This window comes from Bos mutus, chromosome 22 (genome assembly GCF_027580195.1).
Source record: "Bos mutus isolate GX-2022 chromosome 22, NWIPB_WYAK_1.1, whole genome shotgun sequence".
Lineage (NCBI taxonomy): Eukaryota > Metazoa > Chordata > Mammalia > Artiodactyla > Bovidae > Bos > Bos mutus.
This window is the reverse complement of record NC_091638.1, coordinates 60,012,690-60,023,683: the sequence shown is the minus strand read 5'-3', so window position 1 is coordinate 60,023,683 and position 10,994 is coordinate 60,012,690. Positions and strand designations below refer to the sequence as shown.

The 10,994-nt window shown below is 55.6% G+C and overlaps 1 protein-coding gene across 1 annotated transcript in view; it reads left to right on the top strand.

Annotated features, from left to right (window-relative positions):
• The first annotated feature begins 1,751 nt into the window (after positions 1-1,751).
• The window catches only part of PODXL2 (podocalyxin like 2), a 46,832-nt gene continuing 37,589 nt past the window's right edge, over positions 1,752-10,994 (top strand). Inside the window, exons 1-2 of the mRNA XM_070360285.1 lie at positions 1,752-1,876; positions 6,882-7,160. Of these exons, the coding sequence (XP_070216386.1) occupies positions 1,813-1,876; positions 6,882-7,160 (343 nt within the window). The 5' untranslated portion in view covers positions 1,752-1,812. The remainder of the gene's footprint in view (positions 1,877-6,881; positions 7,161-10,994) is intronic.

The window sequence follows — 10,994 nt, the reverse complement described above, 5'->3', positions numbered from 1 at the left end:
TTCCTCACTTAATGGGAATGCTTCTGATGTTTCTTCGTTAAGTATGATTGCTGTAGGTTTCTAGGAGACATCCTTTATTAAATTAAGGGAGTTTTCCTTCCTTGCTTCTGAAGGTTTTGTTTGTTCCTTGTATGAGGAGCAGAGGCTGCCTCACTGCATGCCGTTGGGAGGCACTGGCCTGCTGCGAGCCGTGCAGGGCCTTAGTCTCCTGTGCGTGCTCAGTTGCTCTGTCGTGTCTGACTCTTTGTGACCCCTTGGACTGTAGCCCCCCAGGCTCCTCTGTCCATGGGATTTTCCAGGCAAGCCTACTGGAGTGGCTTGCCATTTCCTTCTCCAGGTGATCGATCTTCCAGACCCAGAGATCGAACCCATGTCTCTTGCATCTCCTGCATTGGCAGGGGAATTGTTTACCACTGAGCCACCAGGGAAGCCCAACATATTTAGTACATGCAGCCTTCACCTTGCTCATATTTCTTCATGAAAGTTGCATCTGCGCTCCATAAGATTGGCTTAGGGCTTTTTAAATTGTTATTCCAACTTCATAAAGTCAATTGGGAAGCTTTCTAACTTTGCTCTGCAGTTTATTTGATGTATCTTTTTTAGGAGGATATTTTAATTATCTTTTATTTTTTCCCCATTGTTGCTTATTTAGCTTTTTCTACTACTTGAATCAGTCATTTGTTTTTTTCCTTAAAAGTATATACTGCAATTACAGTTTAAATGTTAATAATATGTGTCGTTTTGCTTATAATTTTAAAATAACTTATTTGTAGTTTTGTTCTCCTTTTCATTTCTAATGGTATTTATACTTAGGTCTTCTTTTCTTGATGGTAAAAGATTTGGCAGCTTCATCTTTCTCAGGCTTTTAGCAGTCAGTTCTACTGGGGTTTTCTTATGTCAACAAATGTGTTGATTCCTCCGTGTACGTGCGTGTTAAAGCCTCTTACGTCGGATACTTAATTCGCTTTCTTTTACTGTCTTCTAGTAGCGTCTGTGGCTATAAACTCTGACCCGTTGGCTGCGCTCTGCGGATTTTGATATGCAGTGTTCTCAATTTATGAATAAACTATTAATAACATCATGGGACTTATGCCTCTCAAGAGTTATTCAGAAAGGCGTGAGCTTGGTTCTGCTGCGGCTGCTGCTGCTAAGTCGCTTCAGTCGTGTCCGACTCTATGCGAGCCCACAGACAGCAGCCCACCAGGCTCCGCCGTCCCTGGGATTCTCCAGGCAAGAACACGAGTGGGTTGCCATTTCCTTCTCCAATGCATGAAAGTGAAAGTGAAGTCGCTCAGTCGTGTCCGACTCCCAGCGACCCCATGGACCGCAGCCTACCAGGCTCCTCCATCCATGGGATTTTCCAGGCGAGAACACTGGAGTGAGGTGCCATTGCCTTCTCCAGAGCTTGGTTCGGGCAGTGCCTAACCCAGACGGAGCCCACCCGCGCCCGAGAAAGAAGCCCCTCACAGAGCCTGAGGTCAGGCGCAGCCTCGCGAGCTCGGCCCTCAGCGCCGCGGCCACGCCCCGCGTTCGCGAGACTTGAGCGCCAGGCGGCTGCGGGCCTGTGAGGCGTGAGGTCTGAGGTGCGAGGCGCGCGAGGCGCGGGCAGCGGGCTGGCTCCGCCCCCGACCTCCGCGACGTCGATTGGCCGGTGGCCGGGCGGAGGGGCGGGGCGCTCACGTGGCGGGGCGGGGCGGGGCGAGTGACGGCCTCGCGGGCCAATGGGCGCGCGCGCGCGCGCCGCCGCCGCTGCCGCCGCCGCCCGTGCGGCCCTGAGATGCCCAGGCGGCTGCGGAGCGGCGACGCGGCACCATGGGCCGGCTGCTGAGGGCCGCGGGGTCGCCGCTGCCGTCCCTGCTGCTGCTGCTGGCCGGAGGTGAGCGGGCGGCGGCCGGCGGCCGGCGCGCGCTGGGCGGCTCCGCGCCAACAAAGGGCCGCGCGGCCGCGAGCGCTCTGAGCGCTTCTGAGGGCGGGGGGCGGGGGGCGGGGGCGCCGGGCGGGTGTGTCTCTGCGACAAAGGGCCGCGCGCCCGGGCTGCGGTGACAGGCGCGGGGGGCGGCGACGGCAGGTGTGCGCGCGGGGAGCGGCGCGGGGGTCCGGGCCCGCGGCGGCTGGGCGGGCGCGGGGCGCGCCGGCGGGGGTGGGCACCTGTGTGTGCGCGCGGTGGTCCCGCCCGCCGCGGTCGGCCTGATGCTCCCCGCGCGCGGTCGGCCTGAGGCGCTCTGAGGTCCGTCCCCGGCGGGTTGGGGGGGCGACCTCTGCAGAGCAACCGCTGCCCTGTGCGCCGGGGTGCAGAATCCCGCCGCCGCGACTCAGCCAGGGGCCGCCTTCGGCAGCGGGGCGCAGGCACGGCTGAGGACCCAGGCGGTGCGCCCCGGACGTGGCCTCCGGGCCGCCCCATCGCTGTCCGCACCACGCGAGTCCTGTCTGGAGGGCAGGGGCGGTTCAGCTATAGGCGCTGCCGGCCGGCTGCCTCTCCATGTGGCAGCCATCCCAGAACTGGTCTGCAGAGTGTGTCAGGACCATGCCCCAGCTGTTACCGTGCCCCTTCCTGCCAGCTGCGGGTTACCCCCCTCGTCCCTCCGCTTCCGTCCGGGGGGCGCGCTAGTGTGCTGGGGTGCGTGTGTGTCCAGCAAGACGTCTCCCTTACAAAGCTGTAGTGGGGACACGCCTGCCAGGACCGGGCGGCACTGTTTCTCTGACACACGCGCCAAGTGTGTGCCCTCGCGTTGGTGGTGCTGGACCATCTCTGTTGCAGCGGACAGTCCAGGCTGTGGGCCGCGTCACTGATGCTGCTGGGCGGCTCCGAATGGGTGTCTGCGGAGGGTTGGGGATCTCGGACTTCAGAGCTGCTGATTAGGGCAAGGGAAACGAGAGAAGGACGCGGGGATCAAGAGCAGACGCAGGGGAGACAAAACATGGGGATTGTGGAGACCTTGCTCTTTTCACCCCCTAAGATACAAGCCTGCTTCCTGCGCCTCCTTTCCTGAATTTGTTTGGGTCAGGTTTTCAGTTCTTTGAGGCCGATCCCTGGAATCCTTTTCATGCTGTCTTTTTTGTTCTCTTGGTTGAGAGTGATGGAGGTAACAGAAGATTGCAGGTGCTAGAGGAAAAAAAAAGATCAGTGTGTATCAGGAAGTTAAAATCCGGTAGTCTTAGGCAGATTAATTATTAAGTGCAAAATAGTTATACAGGGAATGGGTAGGTCTCAGCTACTATTTTGGTGGGCAAGTTTGAAAATAAGTAACATCTCGTAATTACCCACTGCCAAGCTTTTGAAAATATCAAGGTCTTTATAAAGGAAAAATAACCATTGTGCAGAAAAATAGCTTCAAGAAAAAGAAACTGTTTACTGCAGAAGAAATCAAAAGCCAGATTCCTCCTTTTCAAACACAGCTTTTCAGAAACATGATCAGAATCTCTTAGTGGCTCAGTGGTAAAAGAATTTGTCTGCAAGGCAGGAAATGCAGGAGATGTGGATCCAGTCCCTGGGTTGGAAAGATCCCCCGGAGAAGGAAATGGCACTCTTGCCTGAAAAATTCTATGGACAGAGGAGCCTGGCAGGCTACCATCCATGGGGTCGCGTAGAGTCCGACACGACTGAAGCAGCGGCACTCTCGCACACACTTTTTATTCCTATCAGAGTGTTGGGAAAGATAGACCAGGACGAACTGTGGTTTCTCCGCAGGTGACAGATGGAGGGGAGAGGCTGGGAGAATGGGGCCCCCTCAGTCAGGGGAATGGTCACGATAGACCCTAGCGGATTCCTCAGACCACAGTGCTCTGCATGGAGAGCTTCACGGGCTAAAGATTCATCCCCAGAGGCCAGAAGTCAGCAGGACAGACACAGGTTCCTGGTGGCAGGACTGAGGCCTGTGTGGCCGAGACCCCTCCTCCCTCACCTCCCTTAGCCTCGGAGAGGCAGCTCTCAGGTTGTGGAGAGGCACAGCACGTTTGGTCCTCTGGTGGTTTCGTGGAGGGTAAAATTCCAAGGATTCTTAAGAGAGTCTATTGCTCTTCTAAAACACTGAAGTAATGTCTCTCTCAGTAGGTGGATAAAGGGCTTCGCCTCACAGAGAAGGCTGCTCTGGTCCCTGGGAACCTGTGCAGTTTTTGTTACTTAATTACTGCAGACATTTCTCAGCAGTTGAGTTTTTTCTTCCTGGACTGCCTGAGTTTTTCCAGGTTACTGTCTTGTGGTGTTTGGTTCCCCAAACCTGGGGAAGCCACATCTGAAAGTAGACCTGTTGTATCACCTGGTGTCTTACATAACCGGGCATTCCATTTTTCAAAGAGCACTTTCTCCCGCAAGGGCAGAGGCTGTCTCCTCTCCCCCTTTGTGTCTCTAGAGGAGGCCTGGCACAGTAGGTGGCCAGAATGGGAGCTGGGGGCGGGGTGGACTGCTCTCTCCTGAGCACTGGAAGCCCGGTGCGGACGTTAGCCCCAGTGAGACGCGGCAGCGTACCTGAAACCAGAGTTACCTGGCATCGTGTCTGACGGACAGCTTTGTGCATTGTGATTAGCTTTGTAAAATTAGAGAATAAGCCTTACTCCAGTAGGGCTGATAGATGACCTACTTCTAGACACAGGGTCCAGGCAGAAATGTAGATAAAGGGGCATCTTGGTGGAAGGAAGGGATCACTTCACTGACTTGAGGTCTTTCGGGACAGGAGGAAAGACCCCTACACTCTTAGCCACCCTGTGCTTTGGGTTTCTGGTGGGGACCCTGAGCAGGGTGCTGGGAGGACAGGGTCTCTTCCGTCCAGCTCTTTCCTTGCTCCTCAGATCCTGTGAGGCATCGGGTCACGCCAGGTGCTCTCTCCTTACGTGTCCTTAGGAAGAAGAACACGAGCAGCTTTCCGACATTTCCTCAGGGAGCAGCCACTGGACCTTCTTGTGGGGAGAAGCTGGCTAATGACAGCAATTCTGTTACCTGGTTATTTGACCTTAATCTCACTAGGCCTGTTATCTCTCTGTAAAACAAAAGGGTATTTCTTATTTTTAAAATTTATTTATTTTTAATTGAAGGGTAATTGCTTTACAGAATCCCTTTGGTTTCTACCAAACATCAGCATGAATCAGCCATAGGGAAAGGGTATGTCTTAATTTATTTGGTTGTTTACTCAAACACACCCTGAGCTCCTGTGATACTTCAGAGACTGTTGAGGCCCGGTCACGACAAAGGTGAGTCCCATGTTCACCGTTGAGTGAGGGGCTGTCCTGTGGTCTGCTGCAGCGCAGTGAGGAGAGTGCAGTGACGTGTGAAGAGCCAGTGGTCGTGGAGGGGCTACAGCCTGGACCCAGGGAGCTGGGGCGGCTGTTTGGAGCTGAGCCTAGAAGCAGGAGGAGGACTTAGGCGGACGGATGCAGGTGCCCACGGGTGTCGCCTGCTTCTGGTTAACTCTGTCTGAGGCTCTGACAGCGTCTGTTTCTTCCTGTTTTTCCCTGAAGTCACGTAGAGTAACTGGTCTTCATTATTCACAGCAACTTTTTGTTTAAATGTGTTTGAAGACCCTGACCATTGTCGCTCTTAAACGTTCTCTTTTCCTGGCCAAGAATGCCCTGCTTCCCTGCTCTCCATAAAGAGGAGACCACGTCCACGAGCAGTCTGCAGTCTGCCCTTCAGCGTGCAGACTGCACGCTGAAGGGGGCTGACCTCTCCCGGTGGCCCCGCGTCTGGGGGCTTCTCCACCCTGCTGTACGGGTGATGGGGGGCCGACGCTCCCCCAGTCGCTCAGCCACAGGCCGGAGCCCCTGCCTGCCTTGCTCCTGCAGCAGCCTGAGTCTGACCGCAAGGCCCGTGTGTCCTCCCGCGGACGCTTGTTACTTTGTTCCGCCCCTTCCCGTACCCCAGGCTGCTTTCCTTAGATTCAAGTGTATCTTGTCTGTCCTGTCTCTCTCTGGACGCGTTCTCTGTTTCTGGTAGAACTTGCTTCTGAGTCTGAAACATCTGTCTTCCTTAGTGGCCACTTGTTGGGCTTAGGGCCTACTATTGCCTAAGGTGCTTGTAAGCATTAAAATTTAGATAATGCTTGTGTGCTGTGCTTAATCAGTCATGTCTGACTCTTTGTAGCCCGCCAGACTCCTCTGTCCATGGGGATTCTCCAGGCAAGAATGCTGGAGTGGGTTGCCCTGCCCTTCTCCAGGTGATTTTCCCAACTCAGGGACTGAACCCAGGTCTCCCTTACTGCAGGCAGATTCTTTACCATCTGAGCCACCAGGGAAGCCCAGATAACACTTACATGACTAAACATTTCCACGGACTTTGTCAAGTCCTATCACAGTGCACTCCAAGCACAGAGCGGGAAAAAGCTCCTGCAGTTCCCTCTTTCTTGCATCATTGAATATCCGTCTGGAAAAGAGAATGTGGAGGCCCTTTCACCCGCCTTCCTCACTTTTCAGATGAGACTGAGGGCTGAAGACTTACAGCAAGTTAGTGATACTTCTGTAGTTAGTATACATCATAAAACCAGCAAATAGGGCTGCTTCCTGTTCGTAATGAATGGAAGTGAGAGAGACAGGGAAAAAGAAGATCCCCTTTATTTTACTGTTTTTTGTTTTGTAAATTAGGATAGAGGGTCCAGGGTTCCAGTCTGGGATGAATTTGACCTGTGACCACCTCACTTGGTCTTAAACACCCTGTGTTGCTGAAACGCAGATCGAGTTCTTCTTGCAGTTTGGGAAAGTGTGCGGCCTGGGATAGGAGCCTGGGGAGCAGGGTGTGTGCAGGGTCCAGGAAAGCGGGGCCCCTTCTGACCCCAGCCTTGGGTGTCAGGAGTGTCCGCGAAGCCCCCGCCCTCGCCCTGGGCCCTTGATCCTCGCAGGCAGGTCTCCACCCTGCGCCCTCTTCCCCGTAACCCCCAGCTCTCCTGTCTGCGCAGGAGCGTCCCTGGGTGTGCATGCAGCTGGGTCCGAGGAGCCCGGCTCAGAGGGCCTCCCCTCCACCTCCCTGCTGGACCTCCTGCTGCCCACGGGCCTGGAGCCGCTGGACTCGGAGGAGCCGAGCGAGGCCGTGGGCCTGGGCGCTGGCCTGGGAGCCCCCGGCTCAGGCTTCCCCAGCGAGGAGAGCGAAGAGTCCCGCATCCTGCAGCCACCGCAGTACTTCTGGGAGGAGGAGGACGCGCTCAACGAGTCCAGTCTGGGCCTCGGACCCACCGCAGGTATCGTGCTCGCTCGCCCTTGTTTCTGGAAGGTCTGTTTGTCTGTGTTCTGGCTGCGCTGGGTCCTTGCTGCTGAGCTAAGGCTACCTCTAGCTGCGGTGCACAGCCTTCTCGTTTCAGTGGCCTCTTGTTGCAGCGCAGGCTCTCGGCACGGGGGCTCGGCAGTTGTGGCTCCCGGGCTCTGGTGTGCTGGCTCGGTGGAGGTGGCGGCCTCTGGGCTTTGTTGCCCCTCGGCACATGGGAGCCTCCCGGACCAGGGCTGGAACCCGTGTCTCCTGCGTTGGCAGGTGGGTTCTTAATCACTGGCCCAGCAGGGAAGCCTCCGTCTCTCCTAAGATGTGTGCTGATTGCCGCCGGGAGGCCGGGCACGATGCCCGACGGCCCTTTGCTTGCCCGCATCCCACCTCTTCTCCGTCCTCACCTGCTTTCACCCTCTGCTGCCCTCCAGAACCTCAAGGCTGGCTCTCTGGACTCTGAGGGCCTTGCTGGCCCAAGGGACCCTTTTCCTTTCGTAATATTCACAGCTGTGTGGTGACCTGTGTTCTGTGCTCGTATAATTGAGTGTAGTGCTGACAGCCCGTGAGATGAAGGGTGTTAACCCCATCCTGAACGTGAGGAAACTGAGGCTCAGAGGAGAAGGCGGGCCTGTAGTCACAGAGCTGTGGGGGTGGCCAGGTGCAGCACAAACGTCGGTCTGTCCAGGCCTCAGGTTGGTCGCCTGCTCCTCTTCTGTGCCATGTGGTCTCTGTTGAAGGGTCCCTGTGCCCCTGGGTCCCTGAGCCCCGCCAGGTGTTCCGAGCGCCCTTCCCTGGCTCTGCCCCGGGACCGGGCCGGGCTCAGTGGCGTGCGGCTGCGGCTGAGGACGGAGAGACAGGGCTCCCTGGCTGGCAGCCGCCACCGCTGTGCGGGGCTCTTGGCTGGCGCTGGGCACTCAGACTGGTGCCCAAGTTTGGGGCTGGGCATTACAGAGTTTAGCCCTGGGTTTTTTTTTAATAAATGTATTTTGGGTTTGTGTTTTCTAATTACAAATATAATACATGAAAAATACAGAAAATGTGGGAAACACAAAAACAATACAAAGAGGAAAATCCCCATGCTGTCATGATGAAAAATGATAAGCACTGGTATTTTGGGCTGCGTGCCTTCAGTCACTTTTATATGCAACATTGGAGTCTTTTTCCACTTTAAGATCGTTCTTAAATATCTTATTTCCACGTTGTTAGCTATCCTTTTATAACCTGGCTTTCAGTGAGTCCACAGTATTTCCTCAGGTGTGGAGCGGTTCCCTGTTGCTGAATGTGTGGTTTCCAGTTCGTTCGTTTGTTTGCTTTGTCTGTGGCTGTGCTGGGTCTTCATTGCGGTGTGCAGGCGTCTCGTTGCAGCGGCCCCTCTTGCCGAAGAGCACAGGCTCGGTACTTGTGGCGCCCGGGCTTAATTCTTTGGCTTGTGGGGTCGTCCCAGACCCTGGAGGGCACCCATGTCCCACGCGTGGACAGACGGCTTATCAACCACGGGACGCCAGAGAGCCCAAGTTTGCACTTGTGAAGACGCTGCAAACCCTGTGTGTGTCTTTGCACTTTTCTGGTTGTTCCTTGGGATAAACTTCCAGAGTCAAGTCGCTAGGTCTAAAGATGTGTCAGTCAGCGCCCCAGCGTCCCAGAAATAAAGTGCTGCTCACACTGAGGCATCCGAGGAGGCTGTGTTTTGGTGGGGTTGTTGTTGTTGTTGGACACGTCCTGCCTCAGGTTTATTTGCACCAACGTCCAGGAGCACACCAGCCCCGTGCAGGCAGCGGCCCCGTGCAGGCAGCGGCCCCGTGCAGGCAGCGGCCCCATGCAGGCAGCCGCCCCATGCAGGCAGCGGCCCCATGCAGGCAGCGGCCCCATGCAGGCAGCCGCCCGGGGGCCACACCAGTGCCCCTGTCCTCACACTGGCAGCTGGCGGCCTGCACTCGCAGCCTGGGGGCCTGGGCGCCTTTGGCAGAGCAGCAACCGTCGCTACGGTGCCTGGGCCTTGGTTCGAGCCTTGGCCTGGGACTTCGGGACTCTTGGTGATGTGGGCACCAGCACATTGCCAGGCTTCAGGTGAGCCAGGTAGGTGAGTCCCCTGAGCGCGCACTGCCCCCGTGGGGACCTGGGGCTCAGACTCCTTGGGCTCTTGGCAAGCTTCGACAGCGCCGGCAGGCACACTCCGGCCCGCGTTGTCTGCAGGCCCTCCCTGTTGTGCTCCTGAGCAGAGCTTGTCTTCCTTAGGAACTTGAGGTCCACCTTCTTAAGTGATTCGTGCTTTGTGACCAGGGTTTCTCGATGCTGTCTCTGTGCCAAGTTGGCGATGAGTTGTGTGCGGTGTGGTTCTTGGACTTGGCTGTGTCTGCAGCTCCTGAAGCGCCTGGGAGCAGAGAGCAGGGAGGGTCATTCATAGACAGTGGGCTCACCAGGGGAGCAGCATGGGGTGGCACCCCAGGGAGTCCGGTGCTCCTGGCAGCAGAGTGCTCAGCACCCACCCCCAGGGGGCAAAGAAAGGCACAGACGGCAGGAGCCTGTCCTATGTGGGGAGGGACTGGGGATCCGGGGTCCTGACCCCAGCAGTGGGGTGATGGGGGCGAGGGCGGGGTCCCTGTTGCCGGTGGTGCCTCCCCAGCCTGTCGAGGAGTCTGGGCAGGGCTGCTGACGGTTCCCGGGCCAGGTCCCCGGCAGAGGACAGGGTGGGCCTGATGTGGACGGGCCTCTTCTGAGGCTTGTGTCATTGTGGTCGGGGGGCCTCCAGAAAGGGTGCTCCAGGTTGCATGCCCGTCAGGGGGAGTGAATGCCAGGTTCTGGACCCTCTCCGACACTGAGTTCTCTGACTTGGACATCTTTGCTGGTTTGATATACAGAACTCTAACGGCTGGTAAGTTTTTACTGTGGGGCTTCTCTGGTGGCTCAGCAGTAAAGAATCCGCCTGCCAATGCAGATGCAGAGACATGGGTTCAGTCCCTGGGTCAGGAAGATCCCCTGGAGAAGGAAATGGCAACTCACTCCAGTATTCTTGCCTGGGAAATCCCATGGACAGAAGAGCCTGGTGGAGTCCTTGAGGTCACAGAGTTGGACACAACTGAGTGACTATAAACAACACCGGACTGTAGCTGAAGTGTGTGTGAGTTAACTGAATGTATGCACTGAATGTATTATATGGTCCAGTTGTTTTGATTTGAAGCACATGCAATTAAGAGCAAGCTTTGGAGTCAGGCAGAGTCCAAAGTCCCAGCCCTGTGATTTTGGGCAGGTGGCAGTCTAAGCCTGAGTTCTCTGGAAGGAAATACTATCACAGCATTGTGAGGGTTAAATGCAGTAGTATATTTGAAGTGCTTAACACACGGTAATATTATGAGATAACATGAAAATGTTAGCTGTTATTATTACATTTCCATTGTTTTTGAGGCTTGCTTATCACTGTGCACATCTTTATATAAAACGCATACAAAGTTATGTCTGACATAAATAGAAAGTTTTTTCCAGTTTATTGCTTCCTTTTTATTATAGTAATACTTGATATACACAGGTGAAAATCTTTAAGCTTTGACAGTCTTCCTTTTGAAATGTGCTTATGTGTTTCGTTTATAAGAGCCTTTCCCTGTATGAGATAGATGCAGCTTTATTTCTTCTGTTCTTTTTCAGCCTCGGTTCTGCTTGTAACTGTCTGCTGGCTGTCATCTGTTCGGGCTGGGGTGTAGGCGGGGATGGAGCTCATCCGTGTGAAGGGCTGTGGCTGCAGCAGCTGTGCCGCGCTCAGTCGCTCAGTTGTGTCTGACCCTCTGCGACCCCGTGGACTGTAGCCCGCCAGGCTCCTCTGTCC